At 37.6% G+C, this 14395-nt stretch overlaps 2 protein-coding genes and 1 pseudogene across 2 annotated transcripts; all 3 read right to left on the bottom strand.

The window, feature by feature from the left end:
• Window positions 1-398: 398 nt before the first annotated feature.
• LOC135589019 (stachyose synthase-like) lies at window positions 399-3075 on the bottom strand (annotated as a pseudogene).
• A 190-nt stretch (window positions 3076-3265) lies between these two features.
• LOC103993324 (probable enoyl-CoA hydratase 1, peroxisomal) lies at window positions 3266-10032 on the bottom strand. The gene is made up of 3 exons (XM_009413347.3): window positions 9579-10032; window positions 3947-4229; window positions 3266-3502 (listed from the first exon to the last, which is right to left on the bottom strand). Exons 1-3 carry the CDS (start codon window positions 9986-9988, stop codon window positions 3401-3403), a joined length of 795 nt encoding a protein of 264 aa, XP_009411622.2. The 5' UTR covers window positions 9989-10032; the 3' UTR covers window positions 3266-3400.
• Window positions 10033-10042: 10 nt separating this feature from the next.
• LOC135587369 (GDSL esterase/lipase At4g16230-like) lies at window positions 10043-12433 on the bottom strand. Its single transcript, XM_065078689.1, has 4 exons — window positions 11858-12433; window positions 11641-11771; window positions 11312-11557; window positions 10043-11232 (listed from the first exon to the last, which is right to left on the bottom strand). Exons 1-4 carry the CDS (start codon window positions 12108-12110, stop codon window positions 10732-10734), a joined length of 1131 nt encoding a protein of 376 aa, XP_064934761.1. The 5' UTR covers window positions 12111-12433; the 3' UTR covers window positions 10043-10731.
• Window positions 12434-14395: the final 1962 nt, after the last annotated feature.

Below are 14395 nucleotides of genomic sequence, written 5' to 3'. Positions count from 1 at the left end.
TATAAAAATATAAAATGCCAAAAAATAATTGATTTAAATTGTTGAGAAAGAATATAAATGCCATATTACTAATATATTTTCCATCAAAACTAATTATTTGCTCAGTAATTTTATGTTTATCAATTTAGTGTTAAATAGATTTACAAATTATGAAAAAAATTAGATTGCATGTACTTCTTTTCTTGAGCAAACAAAATAACTCTAAAGATACATATTATTATTGCTCAGTAAGCAAAGGCTACAGTGGAGACACCAGAACTCATCATCTCCCATGGAATCTCCATGATCAGCTTTTGTTGTTTCCACAGTACTCCCTTGTCAAACCCATTCAAAGTGCATCTCTTTGGCTTCCTGCTTGAGTAGACCAAAAGGTTTCCTCCACCCTTGACCTTTAACTCTCAGGCCACCTCCACAATCTTGTTCTCGTGATGTTCTACTTCCAGTACAGTTCCTGCACTGTTAAGCATGTTCACCAACCCAATTGGTGCAACTTTGACATCAGGAGCAAGCTTCAAAATGGGCACAAAGCTGAAGATTTCAAAGGATGATGCATCGATGGTGACTGCAATGGCATCTCATTCCTGTGGTATCATCAGAAGCTCCCCAGCTTGGTTCAAGTAAACTGCAAACTCTTCAGCCTCACCCATTTCCATGGCTTCTTTCTCCTGGTCCCATTCAATGTCCTTTACATGGACTGCACAGGAAACTGGCCTGTAACATTGTGGATAACCTCTTATTCTCTGTTCCTCCTGATTCTTGGCAGTTGAAAGCTCCAATGACCCCCACAGACTGCAAAACTCGATTCACAAACTAAGATCACAGGGAACTGCAAAATTCACCGTCTCGCTCAAGAAGTTTTGAACATTCTATGTTTTCACTCAAAGAGGTTATCATTTACATACCACCAATAAACAAAAAAGAGGATTATTTTCATATCCTAACAGCAGAAAGAGGAGTCCAAATTGTTCAATATCCCAGTAAAGAGAGATTCAAGCAAAGAATAACAACTGAAATGGGAAGGAAATATATGAAGGCTCACTAGTTATATGAAAACTTAAGCATTCTCAGAGAAGATTGGAGTATGACAGAAGGAGCTGAAGTTTAGTCAGCTAATGAACTCAGTTGAACACATCCAGTTCCTAGCAGACATCATGGATTAATAACAAATTTATATAGATCCTTAACATATATTCTTCATATACATTATATGAACTTTTGGTGTTTCTGCCAACTCTGTTAATATCATGTTCCAGGAATCTGTCCTTTACTTAATCCTTTCAAACTGTGTTACAGAAAACAATTTAATAGAAAGAAATTACAGAATTAAATCCATTTGCCAGGTAAATTAGGATCAAGATCACATTGATATCCAAGAATATGAATATATTCTCAAGGGGTGGTGAAATCACCTTGTTAAAATTTCAAATCTTGATGACACTTTCACCATCAAAAAGTGGGTTCTTAAAGAGGCAATCTCTGGTAGGGAGAGCATGATCCTGGCACCTTGGGATGGTTCCATCAGGGAAAACAAGGTTCTTTATGAGATCAATGTCATGGCTGCTGACGGAATGCTGGAGATGGCCGTGGCACCTGCATGAAACTTGGCATACTGGTGATCAGACTTGAACGTGTCTCAATCTGGGTGAATATATGGCAACCTTGCAACCAATAGATCCCCATTGGATCTCCATTTGGGTGATGACACCAGAAATCATCACCTAAACCAAATGAATGATCAGTTAACAATCAGCAAACTACGAGGAAGAGATCCTTCAGACAAGCAGCAGTATGACAATTCTTCAGTTCAAGTTTCATACCCACTCTGCCTAAAGATATCTGCCAAGTGCCCAGGAAGAAGAAATCATTGCACTGCTGCATGATAGAAATAAATCCAAATCCTCCGAAGTTCTTCACAAGGGATTCTGACAGTCCTATGTAATAAGCCTTTTTCAAGATCCACCCGGCCACTGGACTCGTCAGAGACAAGCTCAAGCGTCTATAAACAAAGAGATCGATTTAAACCATCACTTATTTACTATAACTTGATTTATAACTTGATTATTAATCTGAACTTACATGCATCATGTCTACTTTGATGCCCGAGACTGAGACTCCTGCCTCAGTGAGATAAGAGTGTATGAAATGACAAGTACTCTAATAGATCTATGCATTATGATATAAAATACTTGATGATTAAAAAAAAAAATTAAAAATAATTAATATCAATTAAAAACTTGAGTTTGAAAGAACATGTTCACTTAGGACTTATAGCTTAGAGTGTTTGAAATAACATGTTCTTATGATTGGTTTCATGAATAACTCATAAAAGATATAGTATTATATATTTGAGTGGATATTATAATTGATATTTTTATTTATATAATAAAAATTATTTATTTTTTGTTATCTTGTTCACTTTTATGTATGTACGATTAAATGTGATAATAAAATTATCTTGATAATACAAAATACAAGGATCATTTTAAACTACATTAGGAAAAGCTAAGTTGATAGTATTATGGAACATACAAGGAAGTATAACAATGTTAACATATAATCATTCTGACTCGCATTGGTAGTGAAACGTAATATGGTATTATTATGCTTATTGAACTTATTGATCGATTTTATAAGATTCATATGCACATATAATTTTTTTTTTAAATTAGAATCTAATTAAATAAAATTATTTTTATTTTATTTATTTTGCTTTTAAATTTTTTTTATATTTTATCAATTAATAAGTCAAATGAAAGAATATTAGATTATGTGATCCTATTTAATTAGATAAGATGTACTATAGATATGATTGAATTTTGATTATGATTATCAACCAATAAAAAAGAAATCTAATTATGAGATGTCAATGTGAGGAACTCTCATAATTATCATCTAATAATTATCATCTTATCCTAATTCTCTATTCTCACTTATAAAAGGATAAGATGTTCTAAAAACAACTAGTTGTTAAGAGATTACAAATCTTCTGTCATCTTGATCCCTAATTCATCACTAATAACTAACAGGAAGAGAAAAAAACAAATCTAATTCTCTTTGCATATTGACGTCGGACATCGTTACAAATTTTGGATTCAATGACGATACATTTATAAAGGACGTGACACCGATGGAACTACAGCGTGCTTGGCTTCATCTTAAAATAACACATGTTTCACAAACTCATCTTACTCTTGTTGTTTGCGAGAAAGTAAAGTTTGTATGTGGGCATCAATCTTGTATGTCGGTATCATCAATCACATACAAGTAAAAATGAAAAGACATATTTAGCTGTAAAAGGACTTGGATACATGATTATATTTTGACAACACATAATGAAGAAAGATTTAGTCTCTTGAGAGTGGAACAACTCTCACACCTTACATAAAAGGTAGGGAAACAGCTAAAGCTTGGATGAGGGCTTTGAACTTCGAAGTGATATAAACTTCTGCATATCTGCAAATTGCTCCTTCGTCATGCCATTATAATAGCTGTGAGCTCTCTCCTGAAATTTTAGTCACAACGAGAACATGACAATGAGACACGAAAAATAGTTTATGAAACAAGATAAGTGGACAGGCTTCTAAAATGAACACAATGTATTGCTATTAGCTTAAAAAAGCTAGTGAGCCACACTGCTTGATTGCTGTGATGCAATGAGTCATGTAAGAAAGCTTCTTTTGCCATTGGGATTTTGATGAACTGGAAGATGTCATGGTCCATGCAATAGATGGGCTTTTCTAGGACTTGCATACATAGGTTGCTCTATTCTTGATCATCCTATTTCAAGGTAGCCTCTCAACTTGATCAGGTGTTCTAACACATATATATCCATTGAGCATAGTACAAAAGAGACAAAGAAACAGGCATACATTTATGCATTTGAGTATGGATTTTAAATCTTGTATAATAGGCCAAGATAGAAAAAGGAAGTATTAACATATCTCACCTTTTCGAGGGCAAGAGCATGACCTAGATCCAGTTTGGAACCATCATTGATTACTGATTTGTACCTCAACACCATGTCACTGTTGTTTCTTAAAATGGCCTGTGCAACCTCTTTTGCTTTCTTCAACACCTCGCCATTGTCCACGACATGGTTAACAAGACCCCATTTTTCTGCCATCTCTGCAGTTATAGCCATGCCAGAAAGTGATACTTCTCGAGCTCTGTTTATTCCAATGATGCGAGGGAGCTTCTGTGAAAGGCCCCATGATGGAAATATTCCAAACCTGAGAAATTTTTTTATCAGACAAGAACTTGAATAGCCCATAACAACGAAAGGTTCCACGGCAAGAAGAGATTATGAGGAGACATCTAGAATCCGAGGGCTACCAAATAACAGGTTGTCATCATCAGTTGAATGGCTGTTAACATCAATGCAAATGACTTGCTAACAGGTACATGTAGCCTATAACAGCCATAAGTTTCTCATGGCTATGCATTCGTTATGGCAAAGACCTCCATGTATAAGGTAACAGGTACAAAGCTGACTACATCTATCAAGTATAGGGTAAAGAAAGTCTAATGAGCTGGGAGATTGTCAACATCAATTATAAGAATTTGATGAATCATGAATCACTTGGTCATCTGCACAATGCTAGTCATGCTTTACGTTACCCTTGATCACCTATTCACTCTCTCTATTGAATTTTATTCACAGGAGCTAGTATGACAAAGTCTTAAAATTGTCATTCACTTGTAACAACTGGGCAATGAGTAAGCCACACTAATTTTTGCAATTAAAATAAAATCAACAAATATTCCACTAGAAAAGATCATGCCCAACTGGTCAAAGGAGGTGCCATTAAAACTTGAAAGTGACAAGGTCTTCGCATTCTCATTCACATTGCAATGGGTAAACAGTGAAAAGTCACACATATTTTGCAATAAAAAAATAAAAAAATCCACTAGAAAATGATCATGCCCAACCGGTCAGAGAAGGTGCCATTGTGGAATAGATAGCATTAAAGCATGATTAAATTGAAAAGGGAAAAAGAGGACAGTCTTCGCATTCTGTAAAATTATTATCAGATTGACCAATATAAATTGAAGAACCTCAGTATCCCCATGCAATCAGCTTTATTCAGCGTAACACCTTAAGGTCCTTAACCATAATTTTTAAGGAAATCATGAATTAACTCAAAGTCTCCAAAAATTTTTATTCTCCCTCCAACATCCAATCCTCATCCATTGTCACAAATGGGGGCTTGACCACCGCCCTTCATCATCATTGTTCCCACAATTGCTTATACCTCCAACTTGCCTATGTTTTATCCGCTATTACTGCTGGATTTAGTTCACCATATAGAAAACTAAAAGGGATAATAAGCACTGGAATGAAAGAAAGAAACGGAGGGAAGAAGCAGAGAAGAATATAAAGAGAAAAATTGAAGGGGAAAAGAAGTGATTGAGTTTGTAAGAATAAGTGGCTGGAGAAAGAGATATGAGAGAGAGAGAGAGAGAGAGAGAGGATGACTGCCTGACATGAACATTTTGTAAAAGTAAACAACCATGTGGTGCTACACAGGCATATATGATATTGACAAAATTGTGAACATGATTATGAAATCTGAATGATTTTTAAGAGGAGAAAGCATATACAACTTTACAATGAAATTGGTTGACTTTGACTTGAGGATCTCAGCTAGATTGGCTGGTAAAGATCTTGAATATTGAGGACAAGTAACTAATTCGAACTCCATTTTCACCACTTATCCTTTGCAAAAGAAATAAAGTTTGACTTGGATGCCCCAATCTATTCAAGTATCAGTTGTTTAATTAAGATATATCCTACTACAAAGAAAATGTTAAAACCTCAAACAATATGTTGTAGAGAAAACATTACTCACAAATGAGGAATATCACGCAATGAAACAAAGAATTCAAAATTTTGTAAGGGTTTATTTTCCATGTATGCTTCTTGAAAATGCATATGCTTGTACTCCTCTCCTCTAAACTTCATATTTGCAATAATGCCCTCTAAAATAGTTTATAGCCACATGAATGTCACTCCCCTTAACATTCTCATTTCCATGCATTAAAATTTTTACCATTACCTAGCAAAAGGATAGTTATAGCTTTGAACTTTTGCTTTAATATTTATCAAAATTTTCTCTTTTATGCTAAACAAGGGGCAAATTGTAGTGTTTCAGCTTACATCAAATAAACTAGAGACTTAATCCAGGTTGGTCGAAGATCAATCATGAAAGTTTTATGGACAGACAGATACAAATATGATATATTTTTAAGAGAATTGATCCAGATATTAAGTATTAACTCTAGAGGGATGTGTATGCAAGAATAGGTATTTTTCAGCGAAGTGGGTACATAGGCAAAATCCTATTAATGAAACTAGGGAAACATAAGGTTGGCAGAGATTTTGGCAATTTTGGCTCATACAAAACATTAGCCACCATCAAAATCATATTTGTATGAGAAAGTATTGTCCAGAATTTTTTATATTGGCTTGAATCGAACATCAATCATGACAAATGAATAGAAAAAGAAGTCTGCATGTTTAAAGAGCTAGGATATAACCCAAGTAGCAAAAAAGTTTAATTTGAATGTCATCCTATTCGAAAGATCATCTAGGTAGATACTTACCAAAAAAAAAAAAGATCATCCAGGTAGATCTCAAAACTTTTTTAAAGAAATGTTTAAAGTCATTAAGCAAATCAACAAGAATAGTAAAGAAAAAGATCAAAAAGGACTTTTTTAGCTTAAGACAAAGACAAATAGAAAAAATAAATTTGAGTCTTACGATGGATATATCACAGAGAGCAAGATTCTCAGGATTGGCAGTTGGATTGGCTTATGGGATTGGGCTAAACAAAAATTTAAAATCTCATAAAAATAGCAAAAAATTCATAAAATTAAAAATATGTGTCAAAGATATTCCTTTTAAAAAAACTTTTGTAATTCAAAAGACTAAAATGTAATTATAAGTCTTGAGGGACCAAAATGTAAAATTTCAATTTTGACCCATGTCTCATGGGGAAACTAATGTATGTTTCAAACTTCCTCAACCAAATCGAATGACATATTTAAAATGCAAAACTACACTTTAAAATTTTCTTTCAAGACCGTCTTGATTTCCCACTGCTTCATCACCCTCTACATAAAAACCAAACTACCCTTAATAACAACACGAGTTAGAGAACAAAAGAACAGAAAAAGAAGAAAGAAAAAGTGAAGAAGGAAAAAATACGAGAGAGGGAAAGAATAACAGGAAGTAAATAGATAGGATGATTCAACCTGTAAGGCCAGCCCAAGTGCCCATAGGTTTCCAAGTTTTGTTCACAACCATGGACCTGTAGACGAGCCTGAGTTAGTGTCCACAAGCTCCATAGGTTTGTAGGTTCAGCCCAGTTAGTCAGACTCCCCAAAGGAAATTGTTCTAAGTCTACCTATCGAATGACAATCATGCAGGCACATGGCACATATCATTTATTACACCAATCCAAATATAGAAATTTATATAGTAATAAAAAACCATAAAATATAAAGTTCATCGATTATTACTCAATGAAATTACTATCAACAAACTTAGATTAAAAATCAAGATAATCATAAAAGATCTGAATTAACAGTAATTATTTATGTATGATCAATATCATGTCATTTTTATATCTCCAATGAATGATTTGTTTAATCATGAAAAGGAAAGTTGGCCATAACCTTTAGGTGTAGTTTTGGTTCAATCAATAGGTCTCGAGTTCGAATCATAACAACGACTAGTTTCATTTTAATTATATATATATATATATTATAAGTCTCATGAGTTTGGGCTGGTCGTTTAGCGCATGGGTTAGCCTGCGGATTGCCCCTGGGCTGTCCATGCTATCGTGGTTCATGGACTAGCCTATGGGCTTATGTCTGTGGGTTGAACCTCCGAACCAAAGGAGCTTGCAGACACATTGACTTGAGCTGATCTACGGGCCCATGTATGTGAACAAAACTTAGAGACCTGTGAGGCCTACCACCCTTGGACCAAAAAAACAATTTAGAAAACCTACCAATTTCCTCTTTTTCTTTCCTTCTCTCTTTCTTTTCTTTCCTTCTTCTCTTCCTCTCTCTTCTTCTCCTTTATTTTCGAACTCTTGTTGTTAATTGAGGGTAGTCGGGTCTTTATATAGAGGGTGATGATGTGGGTTTTAAAAGAAACTATTTTTAAAAGTATAATTTTACATTTTAATTCGTAAAAAATATTAATTACAAATAGGTCCTTCAATTTGATTAAGGAGTTGGGGCTGTAGAAATTTATATTAGTGTGCCTCCAAGGCAGGACAGGTGTAAAAATTGAACTTTTACATTTTGTTCCTCTAAGAATTATAATTACATATAAGTCCTTCAAGTTACAGGTCTTTAGAGAGACTAAAGCTTCTCTCCCTTCCCCTTCTCCATAAAGAAACAATATGGATTAGGTGATTCATATGTAACTAACCCATATAACGAATCATGGTGAAAAGGGACTTCAGCTTCCATAAGAAATAACAAAGACATTCCATTAATTTGGTGTAATTATAAAAGATGTTTGGAGATCCAGTTTGTAGGGCATAAGAACACCAAACATGAACTCTAGTTGATTCTAGTATGAAAACTTTGATTTCCCTCCATTTGTTTTCTTCTACATGACTCAAATATTTGAGTATATTCTCATTTGAACTTTGAACTAAAAATATGCTTCCAATTCTATCTAGAACTGGACTCAATTATGTGAGCTTATGATAATTAACCATGAAAAAATGTCATCATCCCCAAATAAGCTTCATTCTTAGACATGTAAAGGACAATACAACACATAAGACTCCTGCCAAGTAGGTTGTAGAGAGCAATCAATGTACTCAACCTTTCTCCTACAAGTATAGAGATTGTTTCAATAACTCAAATCCTGGTCACATAGGCCACAAAGGAGTGACCTACCGCTGATCTCCTCTTAGGTACGTAGTTTTACAATTTCATCTCCCACCAAACATTCATAATTCACCCATCTCCCCATTGTTCTCTTCGGAGCCTAGCTAACATCTCTCCCACCATCGCTCCTTCTGTCAAGATCCTAACTCATTAGATTTAAAGCCTTCTAAGTTCTGAGAAGGTACCCAAAACCCCATCAAAGTAATGGGAGTCCTCATCAAACATGAAATATGGTAATAACATGATTTCAGGAGCAATGCAGGCTCTGTATCAAAGAAAGAGTCATAGTTGTTAACTGATTTGCATATTTGCCTTGTCAATAGAACTGTACGCTCATCAGACCGCGAGAGATCAATGACTAGGGGTTCAAAAATTATTCAATGGCTCCATTACATTTGAAATCAGAGGTCTTCATCGGGCTTAGAAATTGGGCCAACCTAGCAAAGATGTATTTGAAATCGTCAGTTGTCTTGCTCTTATTCGCATTAGGGCTCAATTAAGGAGGCCGACAGAAATTAAAAGCGAAATTTTGATCTTTTCACCAAAAATTTCCTCCCTTTAGCTCAGCATCTAATCAAAAAGGTAAAACACTACCATCCAATTAAGCCATTATACCAAGGACCACAAAATAGGCAAAAGAAACAAGAGGAACTACTGCCGGTTACCTAGTGTGGGTGTCGACGAACTTGGCGTCCTTTCCGGCGATGAGAATGTCACAGGCGAGGGCGATCTCAAAACCCGCGGTCACAGCATAGCCATTGATCGCCCCGATGATGGGCTTTCGGCAGCGTTCCATCTGGACCACGGGGTCGGCGACCACGTCCTTGACGTCGCCCTTGAACACCTCCTCGGCGGCCGTGAGATCGATGCCGGAGCAAAATGCCCGCCCCCTCCCGGTGATCACCACCACGCCCACCGCCGGGTCGGCGTCTAGCCGCCGGATGGCGGCAGCGAGCGACACAATCATCGGGCGGGTGAGCGAGTTGAGCGACTTGGGGCGGTTGATAGTAACGACGGCGACGCCTGCTGGGTCGCGCTCGACGACGATGAGCTCCATAGGTGCCGCTGCCTTCATCGGATCGGCGAGTGAGTTGAATTAAGATCCTAAGGATGCACCGAAAGCGCCCGCTTATGTATATATATAGGAGAGGTACAACTAGACCATCGATGGGTAAATAGGAAAACTCTACCTCTGCACAACACCGTTTCATAATTGGCAGAAAGCTCGAAACCAATGTAGGCCCCACTACATATGTGTGTAGAGAAGGTATAAGTAAAAATTGATTGGAGTGCCTTTAAGTTAATAATGAAAACTCTCTAGTTTTACTTACCCATCGAATGATACCATCTCAAACACCTCTCAACAATTGGCGAAGAGCACGGAGCTAAACTAGGCCCCATCGACACCAAACACGTAACGAATGATCTTTTTTTAATCCAGATTGGCCAGAAGAGCTGTATCCTCATGTGGGTAAGAAGACCTTCCTTCCCAGTAAGATATTCTTATGGTGCAAGGCACCGGCAAACAAGCCTTGATCCTTCCCAATCCTTCGGGTGTCGGATCCGATAACCTAAGATCCGATCCAACCTTTCATGGATCCACACGGTTCTGGATCCAGAAAAGCTTTATCAAATTGGATGCGGATCATGGTTTCATAACCATAAGGTGCATATATAACACGATACTAAATCGGTGATCGAAAATTATCAGATCCGGATCCATATTGGATTATCATATGGATTTTGTTCTTACATGAACCCGACCCGATAACATTCTCCAAGACGGTTCCAGGTCCGGACGCGACAAGTAGCTTCGTTTCATGGAGGATCAGTGCCTCGTGCATCAACCAGCTGCCGCACATTCATGGGAGAGATGTCATCCAAGCCGCCACCGAGCAATCGTTCTGTTATCACCACATTTGCAGCGTCAGAAGGGTGGTAGGGATCCCAAAACACGTACTTGGATCTGTCGGCGCAGACCGCCGACGAAGGGCCGCACGGTGTGAGGCCGCCGTATCGCCCGTTGACGAAGCAACACGCAGAATCTGCGACCTCAAAGCCATAGATTCCATGATCCCGAATGATCTCTGTTACAATGCGGTAGACGTCCGCGTACACCAGCACCGCTCCCTCCAGGTTGGTGTTCAGCTCCGCCACCAGATCTCTCAACCTCCCGTTGTAGTGTCGAGCTAACTGGTTGGGGAAGTCGACGCAGTTGTCTCCTGTTGCCGATGGGTAGACTTCCCTCAAGTATGGAGTGCAGCCTATAGGACCAACGTTGACCACGACGAGCTTCCTGGCGTCCAGGTGATACAGCCTCTGCGAGATCAGAATACGAGATGTCAGGAAACTGTGCTGCTCTGTGTGAAAGAGATGAGCTTTGAGGCTGGAGAAAGACGGTAAGCTGATGTCTGTATCTGGCGATCATGGCCTCGACGAAGACATCGGGAGGGACTGCTGCTCTTTCCGGCACCGACAGCAGCGGCGTGAGGTAATTGTTGATGAAGTCATTGGCGCCGATGGTGACGGAGAACAGAGCGCTTCGCAGCAGCGCGGAAGCAGCAGGTGATCCGAGGCGGGCGACGATGTCTTCCCTCGTGTTTGCGAAGTTGTCGATTTGTGCGTCCAAGTTGATGCGTCCGACCTACAAACATGTAGCGTTCCTGCTACCATTCACGGTGTGCTAATAGGAAACCAGAGATCAACCGATAAGCTTTGCATGCTTACAAAGAGATTCCCCGTCTTGTTGAGGATTCCTGCTCCTCCAGAGGCATAGTTCACGCCGTTGAGCACCACATCTCCTGCGGTGCTTGGAGCAAGAAAAGGAGGAGTGAACTCCATGAGACCAAGAGCTTGACCTGAAAGCTTAAAGCAGGAATTGGTAAGTCCAGTACGCAAGACATTAATCGCAGGATAAGGAATCAGAGAACACAGTAGGAGTTGCCTAGAATGTCAACGATCGTTCGGCCATTGGTGTAGCGGCCGGTGGGTTCATGGCCTGGGAAGTCAATGCCATTGGGTACGTAATTGGCCTTGGAGAAGGTGGTGATGTAGTTATTGTTTCCAACATCGACCAGTGAGTCCCCGAAGACGAAGTTGGCTGGTGGAACCCTCACAGAGCATGTCGTTGACAGGAAGCAGCACAGCATCACGAGAAGAAACCCAAGTTTGTCAGGGTGGTAAGCAAGAAAGGCCATGGTGAGATTGGGTAAGCAACAAAGTAGATGGAACAGTTACGCAGACCGCCGGATCAAATGTTGAGCAGAGTATAATCTAACAGAAGCTAAAGGCAACAACAACTTGAGATCCGAGGTAGAACTCAATGTTCAAAGAAGAAAGCACAAGAAGGAAAACAGAGGCGAGAGAATGGAACTATTGGAACGGGGGAATGGATACCGGCAAGCAGGCCTTCTTATAGTGGTGCGAAGAGGAGATTGGCATTGAATAGCCGCGGATTCATCACCTACCCGTGATTGCAGACAACACGAACCAGTGAGATGGAGTGAGCAGAGCACAGAGAGAGAGAGAGAGATGTTTGCTGTCGTCAATTGCTTGTGCTGCTTGCTTTGAAAGGTAATGGCTACGTAGCGTGACTCGTTACAGGAGGAACGGTGGTGGCAGCAGAAACTTTTAATAAATATTAAAAAGGCCGAAAACAGATGGAATTTTAAGAAATGTATGATTAAGTTACAATTGTGTTCTATTTGTTTGTTTCTCTCAAAAACTTAGGACACATTTATTGGACACGAAGAAAAGATCATTAAATTGCTGGAGCCAAAAGGCGGAGTTCATTAAGCCTCAAAAGCCAACGGCTACCGAACCCTGCAATGTGTCGTCTTAAATGCTGGGGAAAGTCGTACGACAAAAGAAGGGCGTAGGGAGACGAGACTTCTCATCCTATGATATTAAATGATACACATGGTGTCATTAATGTGCTTCATCCATGATTTTAATGTCCATGGTTTTATCAGATCCATGAGTCCACCATACACAAAACATTGATGTCGTTGGTATTATATATATATATATATATATATATATATATATATATATATATATATATATATATATATATATATATGTGTGTGTATGTATATATATTATAGAATAATGGATCATAGGAGTGAATGAGAAGGCATTTCTATTGAGGTATTAGGATTACTAAAAAATTGATTCTACAAATGGACCTAGAAAATCATGAAGTTTGTGACGTTATTTTTAAGGGAATTTTATAATTTTGTGTACCAATCAAGCTTCGATTGGTATCAATGTTTCTAGGGTCAATACGTCCATATATATCGATGCTTAAAATAAATAAATAAATAAATAAATAACTAGTACATGACTTATACTAATGTTAAAGGTTATCCGAGCGAGTTAGGATGATGATTGAGATCCTATCAAAGTTCATTTTTAGTTACTCTCGGTCTAAATCATTGTTCGCATAACATCAAACCTTTAAAATTAGGTCAAAAGCATTTTCAATAAATACTATTTCGATCGTCAAATTAATTTTGGATTCGATTTAGTCGAACTAGTTGAACTAGCAAGCTATTATTGAGAATGACATTATATTAGAGCATATATAGGGGTCCTTTTTATGGATGACTCTAGAGATAGTTATGCCTAAGATCGTCAATAACAAAAAGGGGATATGCAAGGTTTCGAGCGGAGATATGGCATGATGTCCGACGATCATGTTAAATGACTGCATCAATCATGATGTTTAGATAATTGGTTTGTCGATCCATATAATATTAACATGATCATTATTGGTCAATCATGTGTGATCAACATTGGACGATCGATTTGTCAACCACGTGTTGACACATGGTATTATATATCCATTGTTTGTCTATTAACTAATTTATTACATATTGGATGCTTAGTATGAGATAATGTTGACCTTGTTTATCCGCATGTTGATAAACTTTCGATAGATAACATATATATTGTACGATATTACATACCTATGCACAACTTAAGAAGTATAATATTCTAAAATTATGCTTCAAATTAAAGCAAAATTCTTATAGTCAACCCAAAAACAGAGTCATCGGCAATATATGGAACTCAAAATAATCCAGAAGAAAAATGACATGAAATGAAAAGATAAAAATCATCGTTGATTGCATGAGATCGAAGATAAAAGATAGCAGAGAAAAATATTCCTAGTCATTCGTTTCCTCATTCTATATAGCACATTAGTGACGTCATTTGCTTATATGGCACATAAGCTTACATGGGTGATAATGTGAAAATACAAAATAACTTCGATATACATGTTATCATCTAACTAAAGTCACCATCACAATAATAAATCCTCATGAATTCTTATAATGTATGCATTAATTCTAATTATAGTTTATTTTAGTCATATGTGACAAAACATATTTGTAGTTAAAAAATATTATAAAAACACATTTTTTCTACAATGCACGGTGTCCGAATGAGTCTTGGAACCTTCAACCCTTGATAATAA

This window comes from Musa acuminata, chromosome BXJ1-8 (assembly GCF_036884655.1).
Source record: "Musa acuminata AAA Group cultivar baxijiao chromosome BXJ1-8, Cavendish_Baxijiao_AAA, whole genome shotgun sequence".
Classification (NCBI taxonomy): Eukaryota; Viridiplantae; Streptophyta; class Magnoliopsida; order Zingiberales; family Musaceae; genus Musa; species Musa acuminata.
The sequence above is the reverse complement of the archived record's forward strand: the minus strand, read 5'-3'. Positions and strand labels throughout refer to the sequence as shown.

Coding starts and splice junctions, on each gene's coding strand:
- LOC135587369 (XM_065078689.1), bottom strand. CDS start 12,110: ATGGCCTTTCTTGCTTACCACCCTGACAAACTTGGGTTTCTTCTCGTG. Junction 11,772..11,857: donor AACGATCGTTGACATTCTAG/GCAACTCCTACT, acceptor TTAAGCTTTCAG/GTCAAGCTCTTGGTCTCATG. Junction 11,233..11,311: donor GATACAGACATCAGCTTACC/GTCTTTCTCCAG, acceptor CTGATCTCGCAG/AGGCTGTATCACCTGGACGC.
- LOC103993324 (XM_009413347.3), bottom strand. CDS start 9,988: ATGAAGGCAGCGGCACCTATGGAGCTCATCGTCGTCGAGCGCGACCCA. Junction 4,230..9,578: donor TTCGTCGACACCCACACTAG/GTAACCGGCAGT, acceptor AAAATTTCTCAG/GTTTGGAATATTTCCATCAT. Junction 3,503..3,946: donor ATGCTCTTGCCCTCGAAAAG/GTGAGATATGTT, acceptor CTAAAATTTCAG/GAGAGAGCTCACAGCTATTA.